This window comes from Lepisosteus oculatus, chromosome 10 (assembly GCF_040954835.1).
Source record: "Lepisosteus oculatus isolate fLepOcu1 chromosome 10, fLepOcu1.hap2, whole genome shotgun sequence".
In the NCBI taxonomy this organism is placed as follows: domain Eukaryota; kingdom Metazoa; phylum Chordata; class Actinopteri; order Semionotiformes; family Lepisosteidae; genus Lepisosteus; species Lepisosteus oculatus.
In genome coordinates, this window is record NC_090705.1 from 41,461,748 (window position 1) to 41,473,762 (window position 12,015).

Genomic DNA, 12,015 nt, shown 5'->3' on the forward strand with positions numbered 1-12,015 from the left:
TGTTGAATTATATAATAGGCTTAATGATGGTGGTGGTGTTGGATATTTTTAACAGCAAAGGTGTAAAAAAAAAAAAAAAAACAGTTTTAGCTGCACTGTTAGATTATCCAGAGTTTTGAAGGCAGATTTTCCCATTTGTCTTTAGTATTGCATTAACTCAAAGAGAAGAAAAGGTTCCTTAGATTGGAACCTAATTGAGAATACAGAAAAGAGCATAATTCGTGAAAATTAGCAAGCGTGAAGGAAAAGATACAGATGGAAAGGCTGAATGTTTCGTGTCTGTATAGACACTAACATCTTTCTGTGTTTAAAAGTCTGGCTTCTAAACCTGTGTATATGTAATGCTACAGGAAGGAACCAAAACATGATGGACATCAAGGGATAAGATTTCTTAGGAACTTGGCCCACCTTGCCTGTTTGGTAGTCGGTAGCTCAGCTAAGTCAAGCCTTTTCTGGAGAGAAGCTGAGGTATCGATGTCTAACAGTGACTGTGTGTAGTTTCAAGCTTCCACAGCCCTTTCGTGAGGAATCGTTGGAGGAACTGGGATGGCTGAGCTGGAACAGAGTTTAAAGAGCAGGCGTGGAGGAGCGCTCCACCCCTGGTGGGGTTTCACTCCCACTTCAGGCGACAGACTTGAGCCACAATCCACATCTCTTAGTCCTGAGAACTCCCACAAAGACACATCCAGCTGTAGCATTTTACTCCAGCAGTCAGAGCACAGACTGCTCTCGGAACAAACAGGAATGCATGAGTTTTCCTCAATTCTGTTTTAGTCATGAGGAGAAGGGGGGATAAATATGCGGGGAATGATAATTCCATAGAGGGAGGATGGTTTTAATTGTGATTTAAGGATCCTCTGACATTTTTATCTCGTGTCATTTAGTTCCGTGATAGATGTGCTTCACCCATTCTGTCATCATTGTTCAATTTGTTACGGTTTAGAGTATCGATGTTCAAAACTAAAACCTCTCCATTTCTGAAATGCTGTGTCCGTCCTCTCCCATATGATACGTACTGATAAACTATTCAGGTTGTCGGAGTGCTTCAGATGCCTCATCTAAATATTTCCATTACAGCACTTCGGGCATGTCATTTATTTATGTGAAGCAGGAAGTTTGTAATTTGGGGCTTGTAGAGCCGTCTGTGAGCAGTGACAGGGGATCGCTGTCATTACCAGTTTAATGGAGTGGGTTGTTCTGCACAGAATAGGCCTAATTGGATTAGAAAATTGAATTCACTGGGCTTCGCTGCTGAAGTGTTGATGCGCAGTTGTTTGCGGTGTATTTCTATACAGAAGAAGTCGTGAGGATGCAGATGCTGGTTAAATCCACCAGCCCAGAGGAGAATGGCTCGAGAGCTCGAGGTGACTGCGCTGGCACTGGTGTGCAGCAAGCTCCGGTGCAGTATACCGACAACTGGCTGTTGGTGGTCATGGTCTAGGTTAAAGATCCAAGATTGGAATCATTCTGGGTTTCAGATTTTTTAGGTCCAGTGATTTTTTTGGCTCATGACTGGCAGGTAGAGGGTTCGAGTCCCTGCTGCAGGCAGTGCTGCTGTACCCCTGAGTGAGGTGCTGTACCCCAGTGGTTCCAGTCCGCCCAGCTGTGTCCCGTTTAACATCGAAAATAAGACATGAAGATGGGAGCCGAAGAATGTGACCTCTGACCAGATCATATAAGACACCCCCTTCCCCTTCTCCAGACCGTGTTTGAGGACTGTGGTAGCAGAAATCATCATAATAATTCATTGCGTTTATGAAGCTCTTTTCATTCCCGAAGAATCTCCGAGCCCTTTCCGTACCGGAGGGGACCCCCGTCTCCCGGCACTGAAGAGCGGCTCCCACTGGGGCAACGCGAGGCACCCCCACAGCACAGCGGGCCGGGGGGAGGAGAGAGAATCTGCTTCCCTATCTGAATTCAGCTTTTGCTTACATTTCCTAGAGCTTCAAATGCTGAGCTGTGTCCTCGGAGCTGGTGGGAAACAGGCTAAAAAAGGAATTAGTAGAGGTTTTTCAGCAAGGAACTAACCTCTGCTTGTTTCTATACATTTTTTAATCACGTGTTTGATTAGTAGTTTGATACGAACAGGTACAAGTTCTGTTTTTATTTTCAAAGTACTCCTTATTCCTATAGTAGTAAAACTAGAATTTATTTTATTCTGGTTGCTGTCATTTATGTTCCCAAACAGCCACGCCTGCTGCATTTCTCCCCAGATAAACCACTTGAGTATCGCTAGAAACGAAGGAGTTTGAGCAACAGAAAACAGCAGCTTGTTGAAAATGGGATTGACCGCTAAGCTTGTCTAAAGTTGTTATTAAGTATTAAACGGTGTTTAATCAGAAGAGACATCTGAGAAATTTTCAAAATTGGGCATGAAGTCGCAACACCTTCCAGGCAAGCAGCGCTGTCATGCTTTCTGGTCCTTGTTAAGTTGAGCCCTCATCTGTATGCAGCCACAGCGTCAGTGTTGGAGGAATTGGCTCTCCTTGTGTTGGTGCTGTTGGGTTCACACACCATAAGGAGGGATCTCATGCCAGAAGGGGTAATGGAATGTGATGGAGAGAGACAGAGACATCAAATGGCGTTTTTCAGCTTTTCAGAACAGCTCAATTCAGGGAGGAGATCACAGCTGCTTGCTCCCCGGGATTTCATGCTGTTGATATTGTACACGCGCTTGTAAATGAAGTACAGGAGTTCGCTGGATAGACTGAAACCAGGATCTGTCACGCATTTGTTATGTGTTGAAAGGCTTCTTCCTCCATTTCATTAAGCTTTTTTTTGGGGGGGGTAGATTCCAGCTGCCGGTTTCGGCTTTGCTCCCATAAAACTTTTTTAACATCTTATTGCGTATCGAGATCTTACTTCTGTTGCTTCCTCAGGGTTGTGTTTTTATCCAGATCCTCCTGTGGTGTCTCCACAAGAGTCTAATGGAGGAACTGCTATAGCCGGCTGCTATAATTCGTTTTCTCCAGGCAATTAGTGGATTTTGTTGTTGTGTGCTAGAAGTGCAGTGTGAAAGTGATGTGTACTTTTTTTCCCTGTGTTTTTGTCTTATTGTGGCAGATTGCACCCACAGCACTCTGAAGGCCTGCTTATGCTTTAGCTTGAGATGAAGAGCCCAGTTTGTGGGAATTACACTCACTGCAGCTGAGACAATATACTATAATATCTGTGTCTGAAAATGTGAATCAAAACCTCGTCAAGAACGTTAGCCAGCCAAGCTAAACTGGCATGCTGGCTGACGCAGTGACGTTACGGAGACTGAGACTTTAAAGATGCGGAGACTGTGTCGATCTGGAGCCTGACCTGACCTTCCACAGTTCGCCCTGTTTGGTTTGAGTCGTTCAGACAGGTCCTTCAGATTCTTTTTGTGGCTACGGCTGCGATGCATGAAATCCAAGTGGTACGTACCGTTCACCCAAACGGAGAATGCGTTCTCTCGCTCCGAACGTATTCTTTATCGAGTACGGTCTGACGGAGAGGAATGTGATGTCTCTGTGTTGTGTTCAACAGCCTCTTCTGGACGCGCTGGCTGAGCTTCCCGAGTGGTATGGTGTCAAAGCAATGCAAGCCAATTGGATTGGGGACTGCACAGGATGCTACTTTGATTTCCGCTTAAAGGTGGGGTTTTACCATTACCTTTTAAATTCATTTTACATTCATCTTTAGCCTTCAAGGGGTGAAAGCCTGTAGTGGATTTTTTCTTTCTTTCTCCTTTTGAACCCTTTGCGTTTCCAGGCCCTGTAGTGTTTGGCAGCACACTAGATCGGGACAGATAAGCCATCACAGTTGTGACATAAACTGTGCGTCCACCAAGCTGGCCCGCTGACAACCCGTGTTCAACACCTCTGTCAGAATCATCTTAGGAATCGCGGCACTGATTGAATTGAAACTTGGCAAGTTTCAGCAGTCACAGACGCTTATTTTTTAGAAAAAAATGGCACCCAAAAATTGCACAAAGGGTCATAAATTGTTTAGAGAAACGCTGCCAGTCATGCAGACTGCTCCTACACACTTATTCCTATATGATCGATACCAACAGGATCTGTAAAAATGGGATTCCTAAACCAAAATGGCTGCCTCATCACCATGTTGTAAGGCAGCCAAGTAGATTTCATTCTGTTCCTCACATATAGCAGAGACACCTTTATGCCCACAACGCATCAGGTAATGAATATGAAATGTTCCCCGTATTATTGACTGCTGTTCTTCAGAAAGGACTTTAACAATGGGCTCCAGACTTTGCGAAGTAATTTGAACAATGCTCAGATTTTCCGGCTGCCATTTTGATGTTAATCCCATATCTGTCCCTTCCTCTCAACTGGCTTTATGCAAAAACTGTTTGGCCTATAAGCTACAAACTTGGTAGGTGTCGTTTATGTGACAGTGCAGCTCATACAGCTTTTAGTCACGGTGCCATCTTTTATTAGATTATTTCTCCCTTCTGGTCAATTAATTAATCGATTAAAACTGCTTCCCATTTAGAATTTAACTGTATTTGCTTTGTATTTGATTTATTAAATGCTGCCCTCTAGTGCCTTCTGTATTGTGTTCACATCATAAAACTGTTGAAGTTTTGGTTTAGTAAATTCAAGTATCACCTGATTATGGGATTAATAATAATATACAGTAGATGATCGATTATTTAGCGACCATAAATCTGGCTTCCAACAATTTTCGATAGTCATTGGCCTGATCCAGTTAAAGTACATCACACAGTATCTAAAACAAGATATTATTTCTCATTAAACAGGTAATGCACTAAATATAATGTGATGTACTTTTCATTAAACAGGCTAAAGTAACATGTCCACAATAGCACTGCTATTAACTGTAAAAACTAGTCTGTTTGTGTGTTTTAAGTCCATGTTTTATAACATTTATGTGCGGGAAACAAATTCAAGACACTTAAACATAAACACAACTCTGCAAGCAGTCCTTAGTGACTATAAATCAGAAATAACGTGATAAAAACAACAACTTCAGTGGGGCTGCTTCAGGATATTTGATACATTTTACCAAATTCAGACAAAACGTCTTTTGTTTGGGATACAAATCAAGAAACAGATGTTCTATTAACTGTATAAAAATGCCTGTTTCCAGTGGTTTAAATCTGATGATACATATGTGGCACCTGTTTTTCTGTGTATACCACTGACCAGCACAGGTATTGGGGAAAATATATTGGACTTTGTTCAGAGGACTTGTAGAGTCTAGGTAGATATGAGTCCCAAGGTTGCTGTGTATAATTAATTTTGTCTGATTCTAATAGAACAGTAAAAAAATCATTTTAAATGCTTGCTGCAGATTCTCCAACAGGAGCTGTGCAAGTGCACGTGGATCCTGGTTACCAGCTCTGTCTCATGACGCCTTATGTCTCACTGTGCCCTACTTTCTGCTCCGTCAAGATGTGAGCCAGATAAAGGTCACTGTCTGATGGAGGCACAGGGATTGTGTCCTTTTTTATTATCCTTGTAGACGCTCTTGTAGTGCTGGGGGTTGTATGATTATTGTAGTCAGGGGATTGCTGCGCCAGCTGTTGGCTGTCTGACACCTCCTGTAGCTACCAGCAAAACATCCCCCCCCCCCCCCAAATGGAGCTGTTCGGCAAAAAAAGCAAATCACAGTGCTCGGCAAAAGAATTTGGGGTTTTAGTTCTTTGATTTTTGCCTCCTGTGATTCAAGTATGTCTAGGGTTATAGTAGTATGAGTAAGTAACAATGATGGCGGGCTGAAGGTAGAAATTTGAAGCCCACTCCCATAACTGTTGTCCAGAGCTACTGTAGGAAACCCACACTCTCAGGTAGGTTCCTTTATGAGAAAGGTGCTGTGAGTTTATTGTGTTTGCATACAGGAGTTGGTGAGCCACAGGTGCAACAGGCAATTAAAAAGTCCCAGCTGGAACTTTTCCCATTTACTGTATATAGACACGCAGTTACAAAAACAAGCACAAAAAGGAATAGTTAACATATTTGAGCAGTAAAGTATAAAGCAAAGATATCGCAGGACAAAGACAGCTTATTTACAGCTCCAGACATCCACTCCCTACTATTCCTTGAACTTTATTTTTAAGTCCAGCGCAATTTCAGTGACGCATAACCTTATCTTCTGCTCCTGTTACTTCTCAGGCAGTTTTTCTGCCCAGGAAGCTAAGAGCTACAATGTGCTCTTAACCCTTTCCCTCACTGCACAGGTTGGTGTTCAGAGGGCTGTGTGATAGCAGTCCTCTAAGAACACTGCAGGACACCTAGCAACATCAAGGAAACCCCTTCAAAGCAACTACTGTATCAGTGAGCTCTACAATTTCATAAGGAAGAGCTGGCTCGTGCCATGAAAGAAAATAAGGTTTTTCAGTTTGCAGTCTCTCTTCTTCTGAGATGACTTGCGGTTCGCTCACAATCTTAAAGGAAAGATGAATTTCAGCTTCCTGTAGCCATTGCGTTTCCAGCACTGCCACCCTCTTGTTTTTCCATCTTTTGCTGGTTTTACGGTTGAACCAGTTCAACTGAAGAGTGCTGGGCTGTTGTATTCAAATTAAAATTAGGTGGTGTCAGACGTTTTATTTAAGTGGGTCTGTGTGAAAATGTCAAAGCTAATTTTATCTTATATACAATAAATAAACTCATAGCAGAAAGAAGTGTTTTATATTTTATACATAATATGAGTTTTAAAAAAAAGGATTAGTAAAGTAGCTTTTGGACCAAGTTAGTGTGTGCTATCCAGTGATCACGCTGAAAAATGTCTGTGCTTATATTTCAACCTGCTTTCAAGTTCTGTCTAAACCACATCTCACTATATGCAGTTTTAGAAAACTGATAAATTGGAAACATGAAGCGACCTGTCTGTGGAGAAATATTAAGACTAATGAGGAAGATAGTCCTCTGTTGAGCTGCTGTGAAGATTTAAATTGGCATGTATGAGCATAATTAATAACTGTAGATGTACATCAGAAGATTATCTTGAGTATGTTTTTGTTGAAACCAATTTCCGTGAAAGTTACGTGGTATCATTTTTAAAAATTTTAATTGAGTGTTGACATGATTTCAGGATCATTAGCCACAGTCCTTATAATTTATTTTTGAAGACTGAAGTGTTACATTTGAGCAATTTAAAGGGCCTATTATAGGCACAGCTGTAAACAATGATTCACGTTTATTCATTTAAAAAAAAGACTAATCCAATTCCTTGACCTGTCACTTCATTTCACTTCAACTCATCACAGCGACACTTTGTTGTCTCAAGGTTATTATATTGTTTGTGTTTATGTAAATCCAGCTGTTTTTCCCACATTAGTTAGGCATAATTGATCAGCTGACAGGGTTTCCAACTACAGTTAATCATGGATGCTAAGTGACACCTAGTAAGCACCATAGGAGGCCCTCGTTATGTGTTTCCCAGCAGTATGGCTGGTGCTGTCTTGGGGTGGCTCTGTGGCTCTGAAGCTCACCCTGTTTCCAGGTGGATGGAGAGGAGACGGGCGAGACGCTGGCCGCCTACACCTCCACACCTGAGGCCGTGTACGGAGCTGCCTTCCTCTCCATCCTGCCCTCTCACCGCCTGCTTCACGGCTCGAGCCCTGTGAGGCCTGCCCTCCAGGAGGCACACGTGCCAGGGGAGGGTGAGTGGAATGCTGATCGCGCCGCGTGCTGTTCTCTCCCACAACCGCATCCCTCTCTCAACTTCCACACAAACACACGCATTTGAGTCAGAAAAGTGAAAAAGAATCTTGACCGGTTGGGCGAGCTGGTAGTTACACGTTCTCTCTGGTCATCTGTCATTCACCGCCGGTTACCATGGGAATGAACTGGACAGGAGCCTTGCACCACCTGGAGACAGTTGTCCACCATGCCCGCCTGAGGTGGTGCGAGACTCCTGCTGATTTAATTCCCACGGTAACCGGCGGTCCTGCCTCTCATTGACTGTGACGAGCACGACAAAAACCTTTGAAAATCAGCCTGCAAGTCGCTGGGTTCCTGAAAGAGAAAACATACTCAGTTTGATGGTGCTCTTGGAATAGTCAAAGGCCGTTCATAAATTGAAATGAAAACATAGTAGAAATGTATCTGTCTTGTGGTTGGAGGTCCCAAGGAAAGCCCTATGTAGTTCACCATTGTTCATCATTATCACAGAAGATCATTATGATCTCCTTTTTCTCGAGTAATCTGTGTGTATTCACCCTTCATTTCCAATATTAAAATAGCCAAAAGTTAATCTAGGAGTGAAAGTAATGTTGAATTCTGTTTTACTCTTTCAGTTTCACTGTGTAGTCAAATAGTGGGCAAGATGTGATGTAATGATCCATTCCATCTCTGAGTCTAGTATTTTGGTTCAGGGCTCATGTGACCCATTTTCCTTAATTCAGACAGCTCCCTTAATTTCTTTCCCCATGGAGTAATAAGCACCTTTATGTATTTGACATTTTGCTTATTAAAACTGCCCTTATTTACCAAAGTGGAGCACAGCTACAGGATTAGTGCCGATTATATATCCACAAACCTCTTTAAACCTTTATTTATTAGCAAACTGGATAAAAAAGTATGTTGCCTCATGATCTAAAGGCAGTGAGACCCGAATTATTAAAAGGACAAAACTACCCTGTGAATTCAGGTGTTTATCTGATGCGAGTCAACGCATCTTCATTTCTGTAGAACAAGTGAAAGGGCTTGCCTGACAGACGACACTGGGGCCAGAGAAGTGAATCCCTGCTCACTGGTTACAGAATTCTGTCTCCATTTACAGCAAAATGATTTCATTTTACCTCAGCCTTCAGACAGCCCTGTCGGCCTCGGCTGTGATTACAAAGCAGAGACTTCAGCCTAGTGAAGGACAACATCCTTTGCTGCATTTATTTTCACTTCAGCTACTTCAGCTCTCTGCTACGTCTGTGTTTTCTTGCTGCCTTTGTGTGTTTTAATTGGGGGTCCTGTGGGGCTCTTTCAAATGTGTGATCCTTCATAATGAAGAATGGGGGATGGTTACGCAAATTAATGAAACAGGAGCCACAGACTTGCTCTGTTTTTGTGTGTGTGTGTTTTTGTCTGAGTTGTAATTCGTGATCCCTGCAGACTGCCTGACCTCAATCACTGCAGTGAATCTGTTCACTGGTCAGGAGATCCCCCTTGTTATCTCCGCTAAGCCAGAGTTCGAAGGTCACCTGGATACCATCATAGGTAAGGAGGCGATTGGTCCTATTAATTTCCTGTACGTCAGGCCCGGATTCTGTACCAGACTTTTAATAAATGAAAGGCACTTCTCTTGTTTCTGGGTCTAAGAGTACACTGTGTCTTTTAGGGCTTTTCTCTCATAGTTAAATTAACTTTGCTTTAGTGTTAAAATGAGCATACAATTGTTCTCTTATGGCAATAAGGGATCTTGTATCCCTTCAGGTATTGTTACGATGTAAAGACAGAACCTGTTTATAACCTGTTGACCCTGACAAGGTGGAATTTCATTAGCAGCTTTCTACGAAATTCCTTGAGGGGCCTGTTTTGCATTCGTGCAGTCTGTTCATTCAGATCAAGAACGAGAGAATGTAAGCAAAAAATGAGAAATTCTTTTGTATTTGATAAGGCAGGTGTGTCTGACTCGGCACATAGGTCAGACGCAAGCCCTGTAGCTGGGCTTAATGTGAAAGGTGTGGAATGTCTTTGTTGGGTTTGGTGCTGTGGTTTTTATTTTCAGTCTGGGGCACCTCGTTCCACTTTAACGTGAGTCGATTGTAGGGGAGCGTTTCGTCCCCGTGGCTAAAACAGAAGAGTCCAGCTGTTGTATCGGGAGTATTCCTCAGAGATGAAGGTTGCGTAGAATCTGTCCCTGTTCACCAACTGCCCATCTGTTCCCTCTCTGTCCTGGCAGGCATTCCTGACACCAGTGTGGAGGACTCGGCAGTAGCCAGGGCTCTGGGACTGACCGCTGTCACTGTGCTGGAGACACAGCCAGACGGCACACAGACGTTGCTTCACTCTGGGGAGGTCCGTGTGTTTCGGAGCCCGAACCGCCTCTCTCCTCTCGTTACCCCAAGTCCGCTTAACAGGGGCACGTGGGAAATCCCTGGACGTTTCCCCTTCTGCGCTTTCCCCCCAAGAAGCTGTGTTTCCCCTCCTGTATCGGTGGACGGGGGATTCGTGACGGGTTCGGTTTTAGCTTGGGGGATGAATAACAAAGAAAAACATCCGACAAAGCAAATGGAACCACTGAAATCAAGCCTGTAGAATCTAAAGCAAGCCGTTTCAGGAAACAAAGAGGATAGATGTGGAATCGGTACCCATGGCAACAGTTTAGATATATACTTGTTGAAGCCAAGAACAAATTAATTCCAGGAATAAGTAATTCAAAAGCTAGAGAGTAGTGGTCAAAATAGTTACGTAAGGTTAGAAACAAGAGGAGTCCCTTTGACCCATGTAGCCGGTTTGGTTGCAGTAGCTGATTGATCCAAGTCGGATGTTTCCTGAAAGAACTTGTAACTTGTACTATGGTTATTCTGATTACTCCGAATTTTTAAATAACATCTGACGTACAGTAGGGTGATTCATAAGATTAGCTCTCTGAACAGATCACTTTCCCCTCCTTTTGAATTCAGTCTATTCAATTGCACAATTCAATTCATTGGTCTTCTAAAAAGCTACAAAGAAAACAGAGAAAGCATTTTTATTATCATTTATTATACACGTATTTAATGATTTCCGATCATTTAGAATTGTTTTAAAGCATTAGTTGCAAAACTAGAAGATGAATTGTGTGCTCTACAGAACAGGGTGAATAAACGAGGCAGCGTACAGAACCTTTAATCTCCTGTCGGGTTAATCTGATAATGTGTACAGAAATGATGGTTTGACGTAGCTTGACTGGGCTGTCATCCGAGAGGAGTGTCAGTTACCAGCAGTGCCCTGGAGGACTGAGTTGTCACCTGGAAGAGGAATGAGACACTCGGCTCTGAGGTTTAGTAAACTGTGGAATTTTAAAGACTGGTAACTCGACATAGTCCCATGTTGTGGAAGTTGTGGTTCACTGACAGTGTCTGGGGTTGTTAACAAGCTGTGAGATTTGATTTGGGTGGTACTGAATGATTTTGAAGCTGTATCAGGCCATGGTGATGTTGCAGGGAGCTGCTGTGTGGACGGGATTTTTGAGTAAGAAGACATGGTATGAGTAGTTAAAAGCCAAGGGTGAGTTTTGGAAAATGAATCTGTTTGCCAATGAAACACAATAGAGGGGAGAGTGGACAGAGTGAAGAGGACCATGTGCGGTACATGTAGGTCCCATCAGCCCTTCTGCTTCCCTGAATTTTTCGCTCGTTTATTATTTTTAATTTAATAAACACATCAGTCCAGTTCGGCATCGTGCTGCTGTTTTGATCCAGGTGAACCAGACACAGGCCCATGAAGGTTAGTGTCAGGTCTCGGTTTGCTGTGGAATACTGTATATATATACTAGCCATGCATTATGTTTTCTGTAAAAGGCAATAAAACATTTCACTGAATCTGTGAAACTAGTGTCCTGATAGTTCAAACACATTACGACACCAAATGCACCGAGTGAAGCAGGTAGTTAGGAACTCTTCATTTTGCCTTAATAAAGGCCTCTGAATTATTTAAGCTTTCCCTACGCAAAAGCATAAAACGAATCAAAGAATTAATGTGGATCAATGAAAGGTTTTATTGAAGTCAGTTCTAGAAATTCATTAAGTGTGCCTGTTCCTGTTGCGGTGTGTGGTTTGTTTTACTGATTCTTCTTTATAAGTGGCCCTGTGAAGAAATGAGCGCAGGGGGAAATCTCAGTCTCGTGGTTTCTAGCTGCTCTGCAGTTTTGAAGGAGGGAGAGCCCATTAATGTCTTCTCGTTTGAAACAGCAATAACGCCTGTCACAGTTACTATTACTGCTTGTCTTTGTAATGAGAGTGCAGGTTTACTCTTGGGGCAACAGATCCCTCGAGGTTTTGGAGCCAAGTGGTTATGTACGCCGCTCACAAGCGGAGCACAGAATGCAATCACACAAAAAGCACTGTAGGTCCATGAT

At 42.9% G+C, this 12,015-nt stretch overlaps 1 protein-coding gene across 2 annotated transcripts in view; it reads left to right on the forward strand.

The window, feature by feature from the left end:
• The window catches only part of lars2 (leucyl-tRNA synthetase 2, mitochondrial), a 60,355-nt gene that overhangs the window by 20,481 nt on the left and 27,859 nt on the right, over positions 1-12,015 (forward strand). For both annotated transcript variants that reach the window (XM_015357004.2, XM_069195231.1), the window contains exons 8-11: positions 3,514-3,621; positions 7,459-7,618; positions 9,066-9,170; positions 9,856-9,971. In XM_015357004.2, the coding sequence (XP_015212490.2) occupies positions 3,514-3,621; positions 7,459-7,618; positions 9,066-9,170; positions 9,856-9,971 (489 nt within the window). The remainder of the gene's footprint in view (positions 1-3,513; positions 3,622-7,458; positions 7,619-9,065; positions 9,171-9,855; positions 9,972-12,015) is intronic.